The 19,637-nt window shown below is 37.3% G+C and overlaps 1 protein-coding gene across 18 annotated transcripts in view; it reads right to left on the bottom strand.

The window, feature by feature from the left end:
* Positions 1 to 19,637, bottom strand: part of pcbp3 (poly(rC) binding protein 3) — a 108,123-nt gene that overhangs the window by 36,088 nt on the left and 52,398 nt on the right. For all 18 annotated transcript variants that reach the window (XM_052010131.1, XM_052010138.1, XM_052009990.1 and 15 more), the window contains one exon: positions 340 to 470. In XM_052010131.1, the coding sequence (XP_051866091.1) occupies positions 340 to 408 (69 nt within the window). In that variant the 5' untranslated portion in view covers positions 409 to 470. The remainder of the gene's footprint in view (positions 1 to 339; positions 471 to 19,637) is intronic.

The raw sequence follows: 19,637 nt of genomic DNA, 5'->3' as shown, positions 1-19,637 counted from the left end.
TACCCATTATGAAATTTAGAGTCCTAGACAGAGCAATCCAGCACAGAAACCAGCCCTTCAACCCACCAGGCTGTGCCGACCATAGATTCACATTAGGAAACCCAGTCACAGGGAAAGTGAGCAAGCACCACACAAACAGCACCAGAGGTCAAGATTGAACCCAGGTCACAACTTTACACACTACAAATTTTTCCTCCTCTTAATGATGAAAAGCAACAAATTCTATGCCACCATATCCAATATCTTCTAAACCAAGCCTCACCATCACTAGAGACCAGCCACTAGTGATATAGGGTACTTCAAATGCCATTTCTTACTGTACTCAAACCAGACAATTACCTTTCCATGCATGAGCAGTCGGATAGTTAGGGTAACATTCAGACCACCTTCAGTCATCTTTGGGTCCATTGTGGTGGCAGTATCGCGGTTTCTGGATTCCTTGGGAACAATGTAATCAGGTGGTGATGCGCCTGTATGAGACAAAGAAAAGCGTTATAAAATTTGAATCCATGATACATTTTAGTAATGGCTATCCTCCAGTAAAAAGGCTGAAGGTTTCAACTTGAATATCCCAAAAGGGCATATAAACAGTTAAAAAAAAATCATCATAGTACATAAATCTCAAAAGTTCTGACCCATATTTCCTAGGTATAAAACATCAGAATGGGAAAGATATAGCCCTAACACAAGGTCCTCCATTACTTGCAGGAATTGAAACAAATCATCTTGTTGCCCGTGACTCAGGTGTTCATTGAACAAATGATGGCAAGAAAACTCAAACTGTAGTTTTCAAAAAACTGCGTGAATCCATTTCCTCATTGTCCTGCATAAATAATCAGAAGTCTGGACTAAGTATCAAAATGAATGAACTGGAACAAATGCAGATAATAGGTGAAGTATTTAAAGAGTGCTCCGTGATTTTTTTTGGGGAATTTGTAATTCATTTTAATAGGTGTTGGTTTATTATTGTCACTTGTACCGAGGTACAGTGAAAAACTTGTCTTGCATACCGATCATACAGGTCAATTCATTACACAGTGCAGTTTAAATATTAAATTTTATTTACAACGTGGTAACAGGCCCTTCCGGCCCAACAAGTCCGCACCGCCCATTTTAAACCCCAAATTAACCTACCCGTACATCTTTGTAATGTGGGAGGAAACCGGAGTACCCAGAGGAAACCCATGCAGACACGGGAGAACGTACAAACTCCTTACAGACAGCGATGGGAATCGAACCCCAATCGCTGGCGCTGTAATAGCGTCGCGCTAACCGCTACGCTACCGTGCCGCCCCAACCACTACACTACCGTGCTGCCCCAGTTACAATAGTCATCTCTGTACCAGGGCTGTGCAAACTCAGCAGTTCAGCTATTCTGACTATGATGCAGCTTTTTGACAAATTATAGCCACTTGAGATCTGAAAAATTTGCGAGATTCATTTTCTGCTAATCATAAACTACTAGAGGAGTTCCCACAGTTGGACTAGAAGATGGCTGATAGGGCAGGCAGGCATAGAGTTTGAGAGGTTGTGTGCTGCTTCTGCTGCTTACACAGGACTTCTGTGTGCTTCCAATTTATAGCTAATTTACACTATTCCTTCCTAAATGCTGCTTCTGCAATTTGAGCAGTCATGAGCCCAAGATTCCCAAAAATTAAAGGGGATGATGTGTTTCCAGGAAGCTTTGAGCACACCCTTCAATCTTTTTCTGTCTGCTTGATAATCTCCTCTCACAATAAAATTCAGAATAGAGTGGCATTTTTGGGAATCTGGCGTCAGGCATGCAAACTTAGTACTGCTTAAAATTTTAAAAAGATCACAGGAGTGAAAAAGAGGAAGTTGCCAAACAGCTCTGAAAAATGGGCCATCATATCTGGGCAGGACACCACCTGTTACATGTTGTCATTGCAGGTTTCTACTTTGTACCATTCAATTTTTTTTGGTAAGTCCCTCAAACATTGATTTCATCTAATAATCATAATATTTTCTATATTGCACTAATCCTCCATATTACACCTTGACATTTCTAACACTAAATCTAAATTTTTGTACAATGACCAAATGAATATACTCATGATTTATTCCTGAGCATGTTGAACATCGTTAGATCACTCCTTAAATCTTCTTTGCTCCCCTGAAAAGTGCCACAGATTTTCAAGTTTTTCACCCTATGTATATCCTCTCACCCCAAGTATTATCCAATTGATTTCACGTTTCCTAAGGTTCACATTCCTCTCTGAACAAAGTTCTGCAACAGCAGCAGAACCAATCTCATCCCTTTTTGCTTTTGCCTTCAATTTACTCCACTGTGATAAGACTATTGAACTGTTCCCATATACAATGAGATAGACTATGACCTCACGATCTACCTTGTTGTGACCTTGCACCTTATTGCACTGCACTTTCTCTGTAGCTGTGACACTTTACTCTGTACTGTTATTGTTTTTACCTGTACTACATCAATGGACTCTGTACTAACTCAATGTAACTGCACTGTGTAATGAATTGACCTGTACGATTGGTAAGCAAGACAATTTTTTCACTGTACCTCAGTACAAGTGACAATAATAAACCAATACCAATTGGGATTCTGGGTTCTATCATTTTTCACAATGGGAGCCCCATTTTTGAAGGTGATTCAGTACACCTCAGACCTCTATTCCATTCAAAGTCTCAACATTCAGGATTTATACTACTATACAATCTATTTGCTCTGCAATGTACATCACTTTTACATTCATTGAATTTGCATTTTAGGCATCTGCCCACTACTTTTAAGTTTGCATGCCCCTCAGTACCATTTGAAATAGGTGCATGTCCAAATCGTTCATACAAACACAGTTGTCTTAGTATACAGATCACAGGGACATAGCATCAACTCCAGCTTGCCAGGCCACGAGACATCCATTTACTCATACTGTGATTTCTATCCATGATCACCACGAGTGACCTCCATCTTGAAGAGGCTTTAATCTTCATTCTAATTTTTTATGGAACACCAGGAAGGTTTCTAATTCCAAGTGTACTAGATATTCACTGTAAATTGCTTGACTGTTGGTGAATTTGTAAGCACCTTCTATCCTTTACAAATCCATGCCAGAACAACACCCAGCTAGAACAAACCTAAGTGGAAATCAATTGTTTCTTCAAACATTCCTTCTGGTGAAAAAATAAAATTAGATGGAGCGTAAAAAGCAGCTGATTATATGCAGCATTTTCTGGTTAATCAGCAGATAAAAGCAGGATTGATGATGACCTGAAATATTATCTCTCTCAATGATCTATTGTCACAAGATAAAAAGTAACTAAAAAAGTAATACAAATCACCTGATATTGGAAAGGAAATGGAGGGAAAAATACGCAAAGTTAGGTAAAGGAATAAAAACAAATCTCCTGGGGGATTCTGGCTACCTGATATTAGTTGTCCAGATGAGGCAAGTAAAGCAGCTACACAAGTCCCTCAAAAGTGTACATGCCTCCTTTAGAGACAACATTGCAGAGTAATACAGCAGTTAGAGCTGCTGCCTCACAGCACCAGCAACCCTTGTTCGATTCCCAAGCTCGTGTGCTGTCTGTGCAGAGTTTGCACACTCACTCCATGGCCGTGTGGCTTCACCAGATGCTCTGGTCTCCTCGAACATCCCAAAAACATGCTGGTAGGTTAATTGACTTGGAATCAGAGGGGAATTGATGGGCATGTGAGGGAGAGAGAGGATTTGAGGGAGATGGGGGAATGGCACTAATGAAATTGCTTTAAGAGAAGCTTCCATGTCATAAGAAAATGAGCCACACACAAATGTCTCAAGGGAGAAAGATCTGGGGAACATCTTGGCAATTGCACTTTGTGTTGGGATAATATTGAACATATGTAGGGCAAACATCAAGGTAATAAAATGGAAGAAAACTATTTTGAGAGGATGAGAAACTTTAGAACGTAATACACTCCAGCAAAAAAAAAGACATTAAATACCATGGATAAATAAAGGCTTACAGGACAACTTAAGGACAAGAGAGGAGTCATAAACGGAGTACGTGACAGGAGACTAGGAAAGAAGCCAAAAAAAAAGTAGGATGGCAGAAGAACTTAAACTAAATTATGAAAGTATACAAGTCAAAGTAAAATATTCTAAAAGGCATGTAAAAATGCAAAGATAAGGCCATTAAATAACTTGATGGATATATTATCAGCCAATGATAACAATATGACAAAATAAATATTTTACTTCAGTATTTACCAAAGATTAGATCAGGTGGATATGACATTTGAAGATAAGATTAGAAATTCTATGAATCCATTTGAAGAAATAATAAATCAAAAATTCTTCTCATCCAATCTACCATGAACTCATATCCACACTTTTTAAAATATTCTGGTAAAGTGACTGCAGAGGTATTATTACACCTACTTAATAATTAATTAAAAAAGGTGAGCGCATGGTGGCAATATAGCCATATTTTTGCCTAAGGAGAAGGAACATAGCCAGGGGATAGATCATTCAGGCTAACATTTTTATCAGAACACTAAAGGAATTACCACTAAAGAAAATAGGAAAAACATTTAAATTCCAAAATGGTTATAAGTGGAAGCCGCGCTTTACCAACATCACCTTGGATGGCGATAAAAGAGATACATTAGACCCAAAAGGCTTTCAATACAGTTTCCCCATAGGAGACTAATGAACATACAAAGCCAAGGGGGTGGGTAGGGGGTAAGGGAGTAGAATAGTTAACTAGCTGCAAGACAAAGCAGAGTATGAATAGTGGTAACTATTCAGAGGCAAAGGTAGAAGAGTACAGTCCCATAAGAAATCAGTACTGACAGCAGTGGATAAAGATAAATTTTAAATGGGGGGAGGGAATGTTCCTTCAGGGGCTAGCAGCAGTAGTCAGATCTCTGGCACTATAACTGGCTCTGAAAGGGTGCAGTCAGACAGGGTGATAATGATGGGAGACTCAACAGTGAGGGGGACAGACAGGAGATTCTGTGGCTGCAAAAGATGACAGGATGATGTGTTGTCTCCAAATGCCAGGGTTAAGGATGTCTCTGAGCAGTTGCAGAAAATTCTTAAGGGGAGGGCAAACAGCCAGGGGTCATTGTACACATCAGTACAAACGATATAGATGTAAGGGATGAGGTCCCGCAGAATGAGCATAGGGAGCAAGGTAAGAAATTAAAATGCAGGACCTCGAGGATAGTGATCTCCAGATTACTCTTGGTGCCACATGCTAGTGAGTCCAGGAATAAAAAGATGGGCCAGATGAATGCGTGGCTAAGGAGCTGGTGCAGGGAACAGGGATTCAGGTTCTTGGATCAGAGGGACAGGATGCACTTGAACCAGAGCGGGACCAATATCTCAGCAGGGAAATTTGCTTTTGCCACCAGGGAGGGTTTAAACTAGATTGATGGGGGTGGAACTCGAGCAAGTGAAGTCAGTGAGAAGACTGGTATGTGCAGCAACCAAAGCATTCAAGCCTAGCAGTTAGGAAAAGGGCAGCTAGGACCACTGCTTTAAATTGCATCTATTTCGATGCACGTAGCTTAACAGATAAAGCGGATGAACTGAGGGTGTGGATTGCCTCTAGGGACTAGGATATTGTGGCCATGACAGAAACATGGCTGAGAGAAGGGTAGGACTGGCAGCTCAATGTTCTGGGTTACCAATGCTTTAGGCATGACAGGAACAAGAAAGTGAACGGGGTATTGCCTTTTTGACAAGGGAGGACATAACAGTAGTGCTTAGGATATTCTTGAGGGATCAACTAACAATGCCATTTGGGCAAGTTTACTGATGATGCTAAATTAGGGGGTCTTGTTGATGAAGCAAGTTGCAATAAATTGTAAAGAAATCTTGATCAGTTAGAGATGGGCTGAGGAATGGCAAATGGATTTCAACCGAGATGAGAGGTGATGCCTTTTGGACATTCAAATCAAGGTAGGACTTGTACAGTGAACGGCAGGGCACTGACAAGTGTTGTGGAACAGAGGGACCTGAGAGTAGAAGTGTACAGCTTGCTGAAACTGGCTGCAGAAGTAGGTGGTGATGAAGTTGTTCAGCATGCTGCCCTTCATCAGTCAAGGCATAGAGTTTAGGAGTAGGGACATTATGTTGCAGTTATACAAGTTGGTGAGGCCACACTTGGGAGTATTGTGTACAGCTTTGGTCACTTATAGGAGAGGTATTGTCAAGCTGGAGAGAGTGCAGAAGAAATTTACAAGGATGCTACCTGTACTAGAAGGCCTGAGTTATAGGGAGAGGTGGCCAGACTGGATTGTTATTCCTTGGAGTGCAGAAGAATGAGGTGTGACGTCAGAAGTTTAAAAAATCATGAAGGGTATGGATAAGGCGGACAGTCATAGATTTTCCCCCAGGGTTGGGGAGTCTGAAAGTAGAGAGCACAGGTACAAGAGGGGAAGGACCTGGAGGGTTATGGACCAAATGCAGGCAACTGGGACTAGCAGGGAGGATGCTGTGGTTGGCACAGACTAATTGGACTGAAAGGCCTTTTTCTGTGCCGTATTTGTTATGATTCTAGCATTAGGCATGCAGGTAGATGTTTGTGATTTCAGAAATGATTCTATGAAGGTGTATTGATTCCTTGGTGGTAAGGTTAAGAGTAATATTGAACAGTTGCAGAAAATTCTGATGAGCCAGGGTTAGCAGATGGTCCATATTGGTACCAGTGACAGGTGGCAAAGGGGATGAGATCCTAGAGTCAGATTTTCAGTTAGGAAAGATCAAGCTGCAGGATTAAAGATGGTCGCAATTTACATGTTATTCTCTATGACAAGTGCCAACAAATATTGAAATAGGAGGACCGTACCAATAAATGCATAGCTATAAGCAGGAGGGACAGCCTGGAGAATTTCTTGGATACGTGAGACCTGTACAAGATGGATGAGGAGATGGGCTAAATCTCATGGGAATGTTCACTAGTGCTGAGACTAAATTTGGGGGTGTGTGCATAGGAACATAACATTGAAAAGGGGTTTGGAACAGAAATAGCAGAGAGCAAGAAATGTTTTAAAGAGAATCAGATGAGAAAGTGCAAGTAGATCTGATGTGCTTACATACTATATAACCAAGCAGCACATTAAACAAAAGGTTGTTAAACTGCATGTGCAATTAACCATTAGGGATTGTGATAATGAGGCAATAACAAATACTCATTTATAAAATAAAATGGTGGGAATGGATTTTAAACACTCAGATACAAAGCACTGAGGAAGAAAGGAAAGGAAGAAAGGAGGGAGTGGCAGTATTGATTCAGGGAAAACAGTTAAAAGGAGGAAAAGGATGCTCTAAACAAACTTTATCTTAGTTCCAAAGAGACAAAATGGTACAATTATGTTAATGGCACTATTCTTTAGGTTGCCAGTTTGTGGAAAGGAAATTGTGGAACAAATTTGCAGGGAAATTAGATGTACAGTACAAAGTACAGTAACTACAGGGATTATGTAAACTGGGATAGCAATAACAAGGAGGGGCAGGAGTTTCTGAAATATGTTCAGGAAAACTTCCTTGATCAGAATTTTTCTGGCCCGAGGACGATTGCTGAGCTTGGTTCTGGGAAATGAATCACCCCAAGATGAGGAACATTTAGGAAACAGCAAATCACAAGATTATAACATTTAGAATAACTAATGAAAAAAAAATAGAATATTCCACAGTTTAAAAAAAGTGTCAATTGGAGAAAGGTAATGAGAACAGATCAGACTCAGGTAAATTTGAACTGAAGCTTGGCAGGTAAAGCTGTGATTGAACAATGGGAGGCCCTCAAAATAGAGAGATTTCAGCTAATCTCGGTAAATTCCCATGACAGATAGGTCTGCAAATTAAAGCCAGACCTTTCTTGATGCCCGAAAAGATAGTGAAACAGGAGAAAAAGCATGCACCAGGCACCATGTTGTTGATATAGGAGAATCAGGCTGATTACAAAGTTCAGAAGGGAAAAAAAGAAAAGAACATGAGAGACTGGCAGCAAACAGAGGTGGGATGAATTGAAGACCAAATAGGAAATCTTCAGAGACAGAACATGATGGTGTATTAAATGAGGACTTCACATCAATTTTCCAAAAGGATAATGGAGTCTCAGTAAAGGAATATACAGTAAAAATCTGGATGGGTTAAGAATTGATAGAGGCAGTACTGGAAAAGTTTACTGTAAAATGAACTAGTTACCTGGTCAGATGGGATTACTTACAAACATTGAGGGAAGTATGAGAGAAAATTGCAGGGGCCCTGGGCATAATAGAAGTGATTAGCAAAAGAACCAAGTGACTTGAACAAAATACTTTTACATAGATAGTAGTTAAGATCTGGAAAGCATTACTGGGATAGTAGCAGAGGCAGATTCAATTACAGTATTCAAAAGGAAACTGGATGAGCATCTGTAAGGAGAAGAATTTAAGGCTATGGAGAGAGCACAATTAGCTGGTTTACTCTTACACAGAGCTGGTATGAACTTGATAGGTTGAATAATCTCCTTTGCTGTAACAATTCTAAGAACAGAAACCTCAACCTACATGTGTTTGGCACTAATCTTGATAATGTACAGTACAGGTACTTTAGTTAGGTGATCTTAATTGCTGGAGAATGCACTTTTGGATAAGAGTACAAGCACACAAATCAAAGACAGGATGCAGGGTAAAGTGTTACCTACAGCAAAAGTGATATTGCAGTAATCAATCATAAATTGTGAATGAGATTAATTTAAAAATACACCATCAACATTGTTCAGTCTTTATGCCCAGGTTCTGTAGCTAAACTCCAAGGGCATCAGTGAGGCAGGGAAGATTAAGTGGAAAGGGAGGGAGAGGAAGAAATTATAAAGATTATGTAGTGTTTATTTTCAAGGACTGTACTTCCTGAAGCAAAATTCAAAACTAAGAATAAAGCTATAATAGACTACTAATTTGAACAAAGCAAGCAGTGCTCTGTTGAAGCAAATCTTCACGGTTCCATGAGCTATGCTATTGGATTAAATACGCTTCATGCTCTGCTGATCCCCATTGCTGTCACAATGTGTTTTTTTCCACAAAATTATTTCAGATCTTTTTTTTTATTAATACCACAAGACAAGAATCAATATGAGCATCTCCAACTGGCATGAAGGTGCAACAGAAATTACTCAGAATTCATTTAGGCAGGAGACTAAAATAATACAAAGGGAAAGACCAGAATATTACATTAGAGGTCCACAATAATAAAACTACATCCTGATCTCTGATATCTAAATTATTTGAAAATGTAATGCAGATCATTTGATTGGATACAGTGCTATGATAAATTGGGTCTTAAAATTCAGCTTCATAATTTATCATGCATATACCGCAAGTATTGCAGATCAAGAATTACTGGGTTAGAGATTTTAAAATCTAGACAAGATTGAAAAAATTTTCCAGGCATATTTTATGGTGATACATTGAACAAAAAAATTGAACAAAAATACCACTTACAGAAGCTAAATACTGCAGATGGTAGAAATACAAAATAATAAAAATTGTCAAAAGTAATGCTTCATCTACTGTGCACAAGTGGAGAAACAACTAGTTAGCATTTCAGGAAAAGGTTTTTCTTCCCAAAAGGAAACATTCACTGTATCTCTATCCATAGTACCCAACTAACCTGCTGAGATTTTCCAGCATTTTCTGATTTTGGATGAGGTAAATATTAAAAATGTACATTTTTATGCATTTATTGGCACATAAAACAATGAAATTTTCATGGTGCATTTATGATTAGCCATTCAAAAATCTATATTTTGCATTTCTCTCACATACACTCATTCCAAGGTATCATTGCAACTTGATCAGCAAATACTCCCAATGCATTGAGTTAACTTTCCCAGGTTTATTAAACACTAACTGAAATAAACAATTAATATTAACAGATACATACACTCCATCTGCACAATTGCTATTTTGTTAAGACATTGAGCATGTTCCTGCAATACAGTCAATAACTTAAAACATTCTTCATTAAATCTCTGATAATCCAAAACAGAATTGCAAAAATATGACCATCTTTCTTTTACTTGTGTGCCTATTTAAAGCGATTTGCATTCACTGGGTCGCAAACCCAAAACGTTGACCATTTCTCTTTCCACAGATGCTACCTGACTTGAGTTCTAGCGTTTTGTTCTTGTTTTAGATTTCCAGAATCTCCAATTTCTTTTTGATTTTCATGATTTGCATTCATTGGAGCTTGCCTTCAATTCCAAGTCAGTATGCATTTCCCTACTCTTGCTTAAAAGTGTTATTTTGATATCGGGCTTTTTTCCATGCTGTATCTCCCCATGACTCTATAAAGAGTCACATCACCTTAAAGAATGAACATTCATCAAGAAACAATGGCTGGTATCCATTCCTTGCATCAATGCAGCAAAGCTTAATGTTGCTAAAGAAGGGGGCTCATGGAGGGCCTGTTCAGAGTAATCATGTTATCAGTACATTTCAGGCTGAAAGGGTGAATAGTTCGGACAAAAATATACAAATCCAATCAGATATGGCAGTGATTTGGATGAGTGCAGCAAATTAAATAATTTGTTTAGGCGTTGCATTGCAGTAGTACTAACTTCTCTCTACCTCATTGTACAGTATTGCACTTGCCTTGCCACAGATGACTAACTTCACATACTAATTTTTTTTATTATATATGGATTCATTTATTATTCTAACCTGCAGCTTACACTAGATCAGCCAAGCACACAAATTATTTGCAGCCACAGCATTAGACCACCCAGTTTGTGCAAATGCTTTGGGTATAATCCTGGTTAAAACTCTTTAATCTGATGGAATCCTACCATCCTTCTCAAATCCTCTCATTTTGACCATGTACCTGAACGCCCTTTAATATCTGTAGTATTTCACGGATCTAACACAACTATTTAAGTGAAAACCAAATGACAGAATTCTAGTAAAGGTGCAACATTTCCTTCAGCTGCAAATTTTAACAAAAGATCAAAACAGAATACTGACTAGTTATGACTAGCAATGCTTTGAGAATTTAAATCCCTCAAAATGAGGGAAAGAATATTTTGAAGAGCATACTTTTAGTTATTAAGGTCATTACAATGCAATTTCTGAAGCATTCAGCACCTACTTTGTAAATTATAAAGTAACACTCCAGATAAAATCTGCAGTTAACAATATTTAAGAACAGAAAATTTTAGATATTGCAGCAATGATGAAAATGAATACTGTGTGCTAAAAAATAGAAATGAGGGAAGAGAAAGAATGCAGAAAGACCAAAGATCACATTTCAGCATGCAGCAAATCTCACCTCCACACAATTTTGCAGATGAAGGACTTCATGGTAACATTTTGAAATGGCATAAATGGCAAGGATGAGTGGTGGGAGAAGGGAGGAAGTGAAAGTGAATGTTTTGACATTAAAATATTGTTCTGGCCTAACAGAGAAACATTCAAAGACAATCTCTGCAAAACTGAATTCTGCACAGAAATACTTAGAAGTCACCGGAGTTTTGTTCCTTTGTTAAATATGAAAATATGAGAAAGGGAACAACATTTAAACTTAAGTTTATTAGAAAATTCATAAAATGCCAGTGGAGGGGGATAGACCTCACGAGTACTTTGTAATTGCAAACATTGAACTGTAATCATATAGTGAAATTGGCATAATGAAAATGGTATTTGTCTGTGGGTATTGATACATAATTGCTTTACAATTATTTGAAAATTCAGTATCAAGATAATCTCATTTATTACATTGTAGGTCAGAAGCACATTATCTTTTGGTCCTAAAGGTTTTATAGAGTCAGGAATAGATAAGGCGGCAATACACATTTAGAACCTTGATCCATTAACTTATAACCATTTAAGTTGCTGGTACAAAAAGACCTCGGACTAATTTAGAACTTATCCACAACTAAGGCAGCAATGCAACCCTTAAAATCACTGCACAAGTTCAAGAGGTCAAACCAATAAACAAAACAATGGCAAATATAACCAAGTTGCCTGAGCTTCAAAGGTTGAACTGAGAGAGCTTAAGCATGTTAGGTAGCTTGTGGGTCATAAAAGAACATTCCCAATAGCTTTATTTTGCAACTGATTAACCATTATTAATTCAAATTCCTGGGAGGACATACAATTGTGTTGGAATTGTTTAATGCCCATAAAACAACTTGAAATGTTAGCTTTCCATTTCACTAACATAAATACAGCTGAACAGGTACCCCAACTTCAGGTCTTGGATAACCAATTAATTTGAGGTCAATTTTAACAGTTTTTGGCAATTGATAGTTTCTTTGAAAAGGGAAGATAAGAGATAGCAGCTGCTTATTGACCTTGGCAGGTCCCCATCATACAGTCAATTCAAGGAATCCTCAAAACAGTTACCAGCTGTATTCCCAGTCTTTTCATTCAGCCCATGGCCAATAGGAATGGTAGATTTTTATTGCTTAAATTCCTGTGCAGTTGAAACACAAGATGGGCTGGATTTTGGCGTAGGAAAACTTAATTCAGGGATTGTGCCCAATAGCTCACTTTGAATAAAAAAAAATCTGCTTCTAGTTTCCACTCTTCCCTCAACTTGGTCATCTCAGACTCTTCCCTTCTTAATCTCCTCCATCTCTATTCTTGAGGATTGTTGACAAATAATCCTCACTGTAAACCCAGACATTCTCAGGTCCCTTGAATGCAACTTCCTCCTACCATCCCTCTTGAATGATGCCAAGTTTCTTGATCACCTGTTCCAATATGGCACCTTCCAATGTGTTTTAGTTACAATTTATTTTCTCTCAATATGAATTCCACCCACCACCCCTCCCTTTACACCATTCTGATGAGACTATTTCTCCACGATATCCTGGTTTAGTCCTGAGCAACATCTCTCCCCATTTCATAACATCTTCCCATTGAGTGTTGAAGACTCTTTACCTATTTCTTTATTCCTTCAACTACCATGGAGCCAAACACATTTTCCAGATAAAACAGCAATTTACTGCATCGCTACTGTACAGTGGAAAGACCAATGCAGGATTCAGTTACAATCTTGTGGGGACTACTGTCATTCAAACTGCAGATATGATCCTGAATTTCTGGTCAATTGTGAATTCTCTACCCTACCCAAAATCTGACCTCAGTCTCTGGCTTCCTACACAATTCCAAAGAAACTCAATGCATTGTCAGAGAGATTATCTTTCAGTAAGGCATATTGCAACTTTCCAGAATGAGTTAACATTTCAGATGATTCCTCTCCCATGTTCTTTCATCACTTCCCTTTCCCTACGTATCACTTTTTATATATAACGAAGGGCACTTCTTCCAGTTCTGTTGCAAAGCCGCTGACATGCAATGCCATCTCATTTTCTCTATCCAAGATTCTGACAGACCTGCATGGTGACTTTCTCTCATCTTTGCTTATATGAAACCCAAGGCATCAGCACAACTTCTTGGAATTACCTGTAGCCAACCACCAAGTTTGCATGTAAAGACCGGATATCACTCTACATCCCTTAATTTTGAATAAGGACTTCAGAAGCACTGATCATTATGAGAAAGGAATTCAGAAGGGAATGAATTTAGGCCCCTGCAAAAGACAGATACAAATGAATTACGTTGTGCTATGTCCCAAAGCTGGAATCAAAGGAGCATGAGAGATGATCAGTTCTTGACATGCCAGGCTTTAACTGGTAAAGGAGAAAAAATCCTAGAAGACATGGCAATTAATACACAAATTTACTTTTTTCAGTGCTGAATGAGGTAAAACTACAGCTGAATGATAGAAATTGTTTCTTTAGGATTGGAGGGCATCTTTCTCGATTAAATGATGTCAGGGTAGTACTTCAATGGTGATGCACACCAGTTTCATTGTGTAGGTTCAATGAAATTTAAGTTACACTAGACAGATACATCAACCGGTACGATTATTATGGAATAGCTATTTTGTGCGCTCCATCACATTCTAACACCCTAAATCTCAAGACAGAATCAGTTGGTGTGCCAAATACTTTCAGGCTGATGGGACCAAATGATATGGGATTGAGACAGAAATTACAGATCACTATATGCATTGTCTCCTTTGAAATTACACAAGTGTAGTCAGAGAAGCCTAAAAGAAAAAAACATGGTAGAATTACAAAATAGGTATTTTGCTTTTGTATACTCTCCTCTCCCCTCCCACCGCCCCCACAATCACAAAGATCAAAATTGCAGAAATGGCTTAAGATTAGGAAATAAAGAGATATGGGTACACAGAATTTAAAGAATTAAGGCTAATTGATCCAAAAGGAAAAAATTTGATTATATCTATTGTACTTTCACAGTTAGATTTAGGATTAATGACACATAGAGGAAAACATTATTATTCAAATCAAATTAGTTTGATAAATTGAAATATTATGGCCAGAAAAATCACTTGAATGTACAGTACATAAAATCAGGTGTCCTTTTGCTGAATTTAAAATTAAGACTAAGATTAAATATTAGAGATACCAAATATTCAAATTAAGGCAAACAGATCAGAAAATGACTCACGATGTGCTTCAAACTTTTTTTTTGAAACAAAATAAAATTCTTTCTAAAAAAAAAATCTAAACAGAGGGTTTACTGGCTTCATGCTCCGATTTTTCCATCAGTGTGGCATATTTTGAATAAACCAAAAGAACTTGTGCAAACCCTTAGCCTGAATATATGCATTTCTAGAACGAGCTTTGTTCGGCAGTGACAGCTGGCTCCATGGCTGTCACTTCTAATTGGTCACCTTGAGCATCTTGGAGGGAAAGCTAGACCAAGCTGACATCACCTATGGTTTCAACTTCTTCCCACAACTGAAGAAAAATAAAAATCATGGTACACTTACTTTTCCCCTCAAATCTTGTATCTAAATCCGTTAGTGATAAAACATTTGGCACTTGCTGAGGACGGCATTTTCAAGCTAGCAGTCATTGCAATTATACTATGTAATTCTTTAAGTACATAACTACTATTGCCAATTATTAACATTATTACTACAGAAATAATTCTAAAAATTGTAACATACAAAGTGCATTTTCCATTCAATTTTAAAACAGAATTAATTTCAAGTATTAAATTATCCTCCCTGTAAAATTAAAAGGAATGTACACTGAATGGTTGTAAACATTATCCTTTCCAGTTCATTTTCAATAAACAAATGTACATTTTTAATCTGATATTCCCCCATCTCCAATTGCTACCTCACCCAATCCCCAAAGTTGATTTGCTTTAATGGTGATGCCTTGTAAACTAATTCCCCCCCCCCCCATAATAAAACAGAATCTAGACTATAATTCAAGGAACAAAACTGACTCAAAAGGACATCTAGTGACATTTTTACTATTATGCAGATGTTTATAGATGGACTTGTTTATTCCAAATAAAATTCTCTTGCAGGAGGCAGAAAAACATGATAATAGGTACAACTGATTTTTCATTTTTAAGATTAAAAAAGCAGCAGGGCAAACATTTTGAAATTGGAAAAATTTGATCAGATGCAAACTTATAACAAAATTCTCAAAAAAGGTTTTTATTTTACAGCTTTAAAATATCTCAAGAGACTTGAACAAAGTACTAATAAAATTTGACAACATTATGGAATACCAGGACAAATGCCTTAAAATTTGGTCAAGGAGATAAGTATTAAGAAGCATTTTAAAAGGAAGAGGAGAGTTGGAGGAAATTTCAGAATTCAGATTAAAAAACAACTCAATGCTGGAGAGTTTAAAGATCAGTGAAGGTCAACAAGACTGAATTGAAGGTCAAGGGCTGTAGGACTAGAGAAGATCATAGATACAGAAAAGGACAACGTCATTGTTCCCAAAAACCCTCAATGAGAATTTTAAATTTGAGCCATTTTATCTAAAGGCCAATGTAGGTTAATGAGCAAGTAGACCCTAGGTGAATGGGCTGAGTGTAAATTAGATGACATACAGTTTGGCATGACTCAGTTTACAGGAGGTAAAGAATTTAAAGCTTTTGGAAAATCCAGACCTGAAATTGTGACCCCATGCTTGAATTATCCATTAAAGTATTTTACTACCAGCAAACCAAGTGTTTACACAATTTTCTCATCAAGGCCAACCAGGTCCAATTATGAGATCTGCAAATTTACCTTATGAGCAAAAGCAATCAGTCTGAACTCTAGGTGAGCCAGATTACCTGATCTGTAGATATGAATAAAGCTTGAATGTGATGGACAAACAGCTAGCCATCACTCATTGTCAAGATTCACTAATAATGGATGTTTGGGTAAAATACTAAAGAGTAATTAGACCCTTAAGAAATGTACTCCAACAAAAATTTTTAGAAAATTAGACAGCACTGGCAGGAGTTTTGCAATTAAAGTGAAAACAATATCACAGAAAAAATAAATAAAACAAGAGAATTAACTTTTGAAATGATCACTACCTACCTCAATAGCAAGCCTTGAGAAGGCAGACGACATTTTCTAGAAACACTGACAATGGAACTGCAAGTACACTGACTGATATTTGCTACTTTCCATGGCTGAATCACCATTTTGTTCAAAGGAAGCAGTAGCACGAAGTATAATCTTGTCTAATTCGGATTTGATTTAATCAGATGAACTTTACATTTTATAGAATAGCATTAATAATTTCATTAGATGTGATTTTACTTTTAGCATGTTTTTTTTAAATAGTAAAAAAAAACATTGATTTGATTTTAGAAAACTTACGGAAATGAACCCAAGTACTACAATAAATGCTGGTTGTATAAATGTACACAAATAGTACCAAGTGTTTAGATCTAACAAATCCAATACAATTTTTAGTGTTTAATATTCTACTGTAGACAAATGTGGAATAAGCCAGATCAATTGAAAAGAAATGAATGCAATAACTGGAGACAAAATTGACAAGGGTTTCAGTTTCTATTTATTAAATATACACTGAGAAAAACCAAGACTTTAGCAAATTCAATTCACAGATAAAAGGTAAAAGTACTTAAAAATACGCCGTTTCACTCAGATTGCAAACTAGTATTAAAATCTGCAAACTAACCTGTATTTGTATTGCTTTCCACATTCTGACCCAAAATGATTTACAATAACAAAGTATTTTATTGTTCGAAAGTCCCATTATAATGTGGTAAATAGGACAATGAATTTGCATAAAACATGGTCCCACAAAATAACAAACACATGATCTGTTGTTGCTAGAGGCATGAAATGTTGAACAGAAAATACCAGGAACGCACCTGATCTTAAGCATTAGAATCGTGAGACAGTATGTCTTGCCCCAACAGCTGCATTTCCAATAACGTAGCATTCACTCACTGACGCTGTGCCAAGATTTTATGCTCAAGTCCCGGAGTCCAGAACTGTTCGACTCAGCTTTGAGAGCACTACCACCGAGTTATGTACAAATGCACCACAGAAGTTATATTTTGTACGCCAGTTTTATTGCAGAAATAGATGAAATGAACCAAATTATTTTCTTTCTTTACAAAGACAAACAAAATTCAGTTGAGCACTTATGGCTAAATATTCAAGTTTTTTCCCTACCTCATTTAATTCTGCATTACATAACAATTAAGAGTGCACAGTACATAGGTACAATAACACAGTACATTTGTACAGGTGTAAATGCAGATACCAACTCAATCTTTTGTTTTATGCAAAATTTAATAGGAAAATCACAAATAATCAATTTTCTGGTACCACAATGGTTTGGTGCCAATATATTATTGCTGAGTCACCAAATACAGCTAAGGATATGATAAAAGTAATTAGTTTCATAAAATTGTACCATAGTTCAATAATCTGAGTACTGCTCTTTACAGTTTGAATTTATATGGAATAGGATAAATTTCATTACAAGCTTCAAAATATGGGTAACATAAATGCAAAATTTGTATTTCTTTCTGAACCTCTACCTTTCACTTGTGATTGATTTTATTCTTTAATCTCATTGGTTTCTCACAGAAAAGGCACAAAAGATATGCGTTTGAATTAAGAGAAATGTTATTCAACCGCAATAAACTACTAATTTCTCACCCAACTCCAGTTCACTAACATTTCTCAATCTACACAAAATCAGGAAACGAATCATGCCATCTGTAAATCTGTTAGGCAAACATCTACAAGAATTATATTCTATTAAATGGAATTTGATTCCATTTTATGGAGAAATGAACTGTGTGCAATTGCTGCATTTCCCAAATTTGGCAACAAAGAAACAATTGGGAAGTGTGCATAAAAAGCAAAATCCTGGAAATATTTAGTAAGTGGATTTTTGTTTTCCTCAAAATTTTGAACATTTATTAATATCTACGCTCCCATTCAATTTTTGACGACCGTCAACTAAAATCAGGATCAGATTAATACAGATAATCCCATGCAAAGTACTATCCAACACAATATCTCCCAAATCTATCACCCCCATCTTATCATGCAAGACATTAAAATTGAGATATTTAAACATCTATACTATAAAATTTTACTTGTTCACTTTAAACTCACAAATATAGATAGCAAAATACACTGTGCATTTGAAAACTGCTTAGCTTTAGAGCTAATGAGCCTCAGATTAACACACTAAAAAACAGTAGATTTGTTACATTTTTTGCCTGACCATATGGTTTCTACAAAAAGTGGAATGGACAAACTTAGTGTTGCGCATGATTTAATGGAAGGACTAATATCTAATAAAACCACGTAAACTACAAAAGTTGACACCACTCTACTGAACCTGTGTGTGTGTGTGTGTGTGTGTGTGTGTGTGTGTGTGTGTGTGTGTGTGTGTGTGTGTGGGGGGGGGGGGGGGGGGGGGGGGAATAAGAACTAGAATGGAATTCTTACCAAAACCAGGTCTCCACAGTGATATCAAATTACAAATCATTTCTATTCCATCTTAAAGCTCTCAAATCAAAAACTGAGAAATAAAATTGGCCAAAACGGCACAAAATGAGAACAGCCGCTGACCTCCCAGACAAATAATGATACTAGTAAAAATGGAACATGTTAGTTTTATGCATTAATGACATAGATAAATCCTTCAAAAATCATCTTACCCCAAAGCAGCAGCTGTTTTTGCCCCACTTTTTGTGTGTTGTTTTGAGCAGATGGTCAGACACAGCGCTCAAGGATAGAAGGAAAAAATAATGTGGAAACAAATAGCGATTTTGTTTGACCCATCCAGTATGAGCAAAATGCCCTGATTGGACTAAACAGAATCATATGAGACAAGGTCCCAGCCATGTGACCCAATTTTTCCAAATCCTCCCCTTTTAGTCTTTGACTATTACACATCAATGTCTCGTCATTTTGATGGCAGTAACAAAAAGGCCACTTCTCTGACCAAGAGCGCTGCAGGCTACCATACTGTGCCAGTATCACCACATCACGGAGAGCTTTTTGCAAGGCCAAGTCAGCTTATTAGTTCCTAGTTATTCAGTACAGCAATTTTTTCTAAACAAGCTGCCAGTAGCTTCTGGTGGGCAAAGCTTACGTAATACCTGCAATTTTTTCATAATGGATAATTACTGAAATATACACACATCTTGTCACAGACGATGCAAGTCTGCAAGGGGGAAAGCAGGATTTTTTTTGGGGAGCGGGGGAAGGGGAATGAGGACAGGGGGAAGGGATGGAAAGGAAAGAGGGAGAATGAGCAAAATGCTCAGTGACCTTAAAACT

Source organism: Pristis pectinata, chromosome 1 (genome assembly GCF_009764475.1).
Source record: "Pristis pectinata isolate sPriPec2 chromosome 1, sPriPec2.1.pri, whole genome shotgun sequence".
Classification (NCBI taxonomy): domain Eukaryota; kingdom Metazoa; phylum Chordata; class Chondrichthyes; order Rhinopristiformes; family Pristidae; genus Pristis; species Pristis pectinata.
This window is presented reverse-complemented; position numbering and strand designations above follow the sequence as displayed.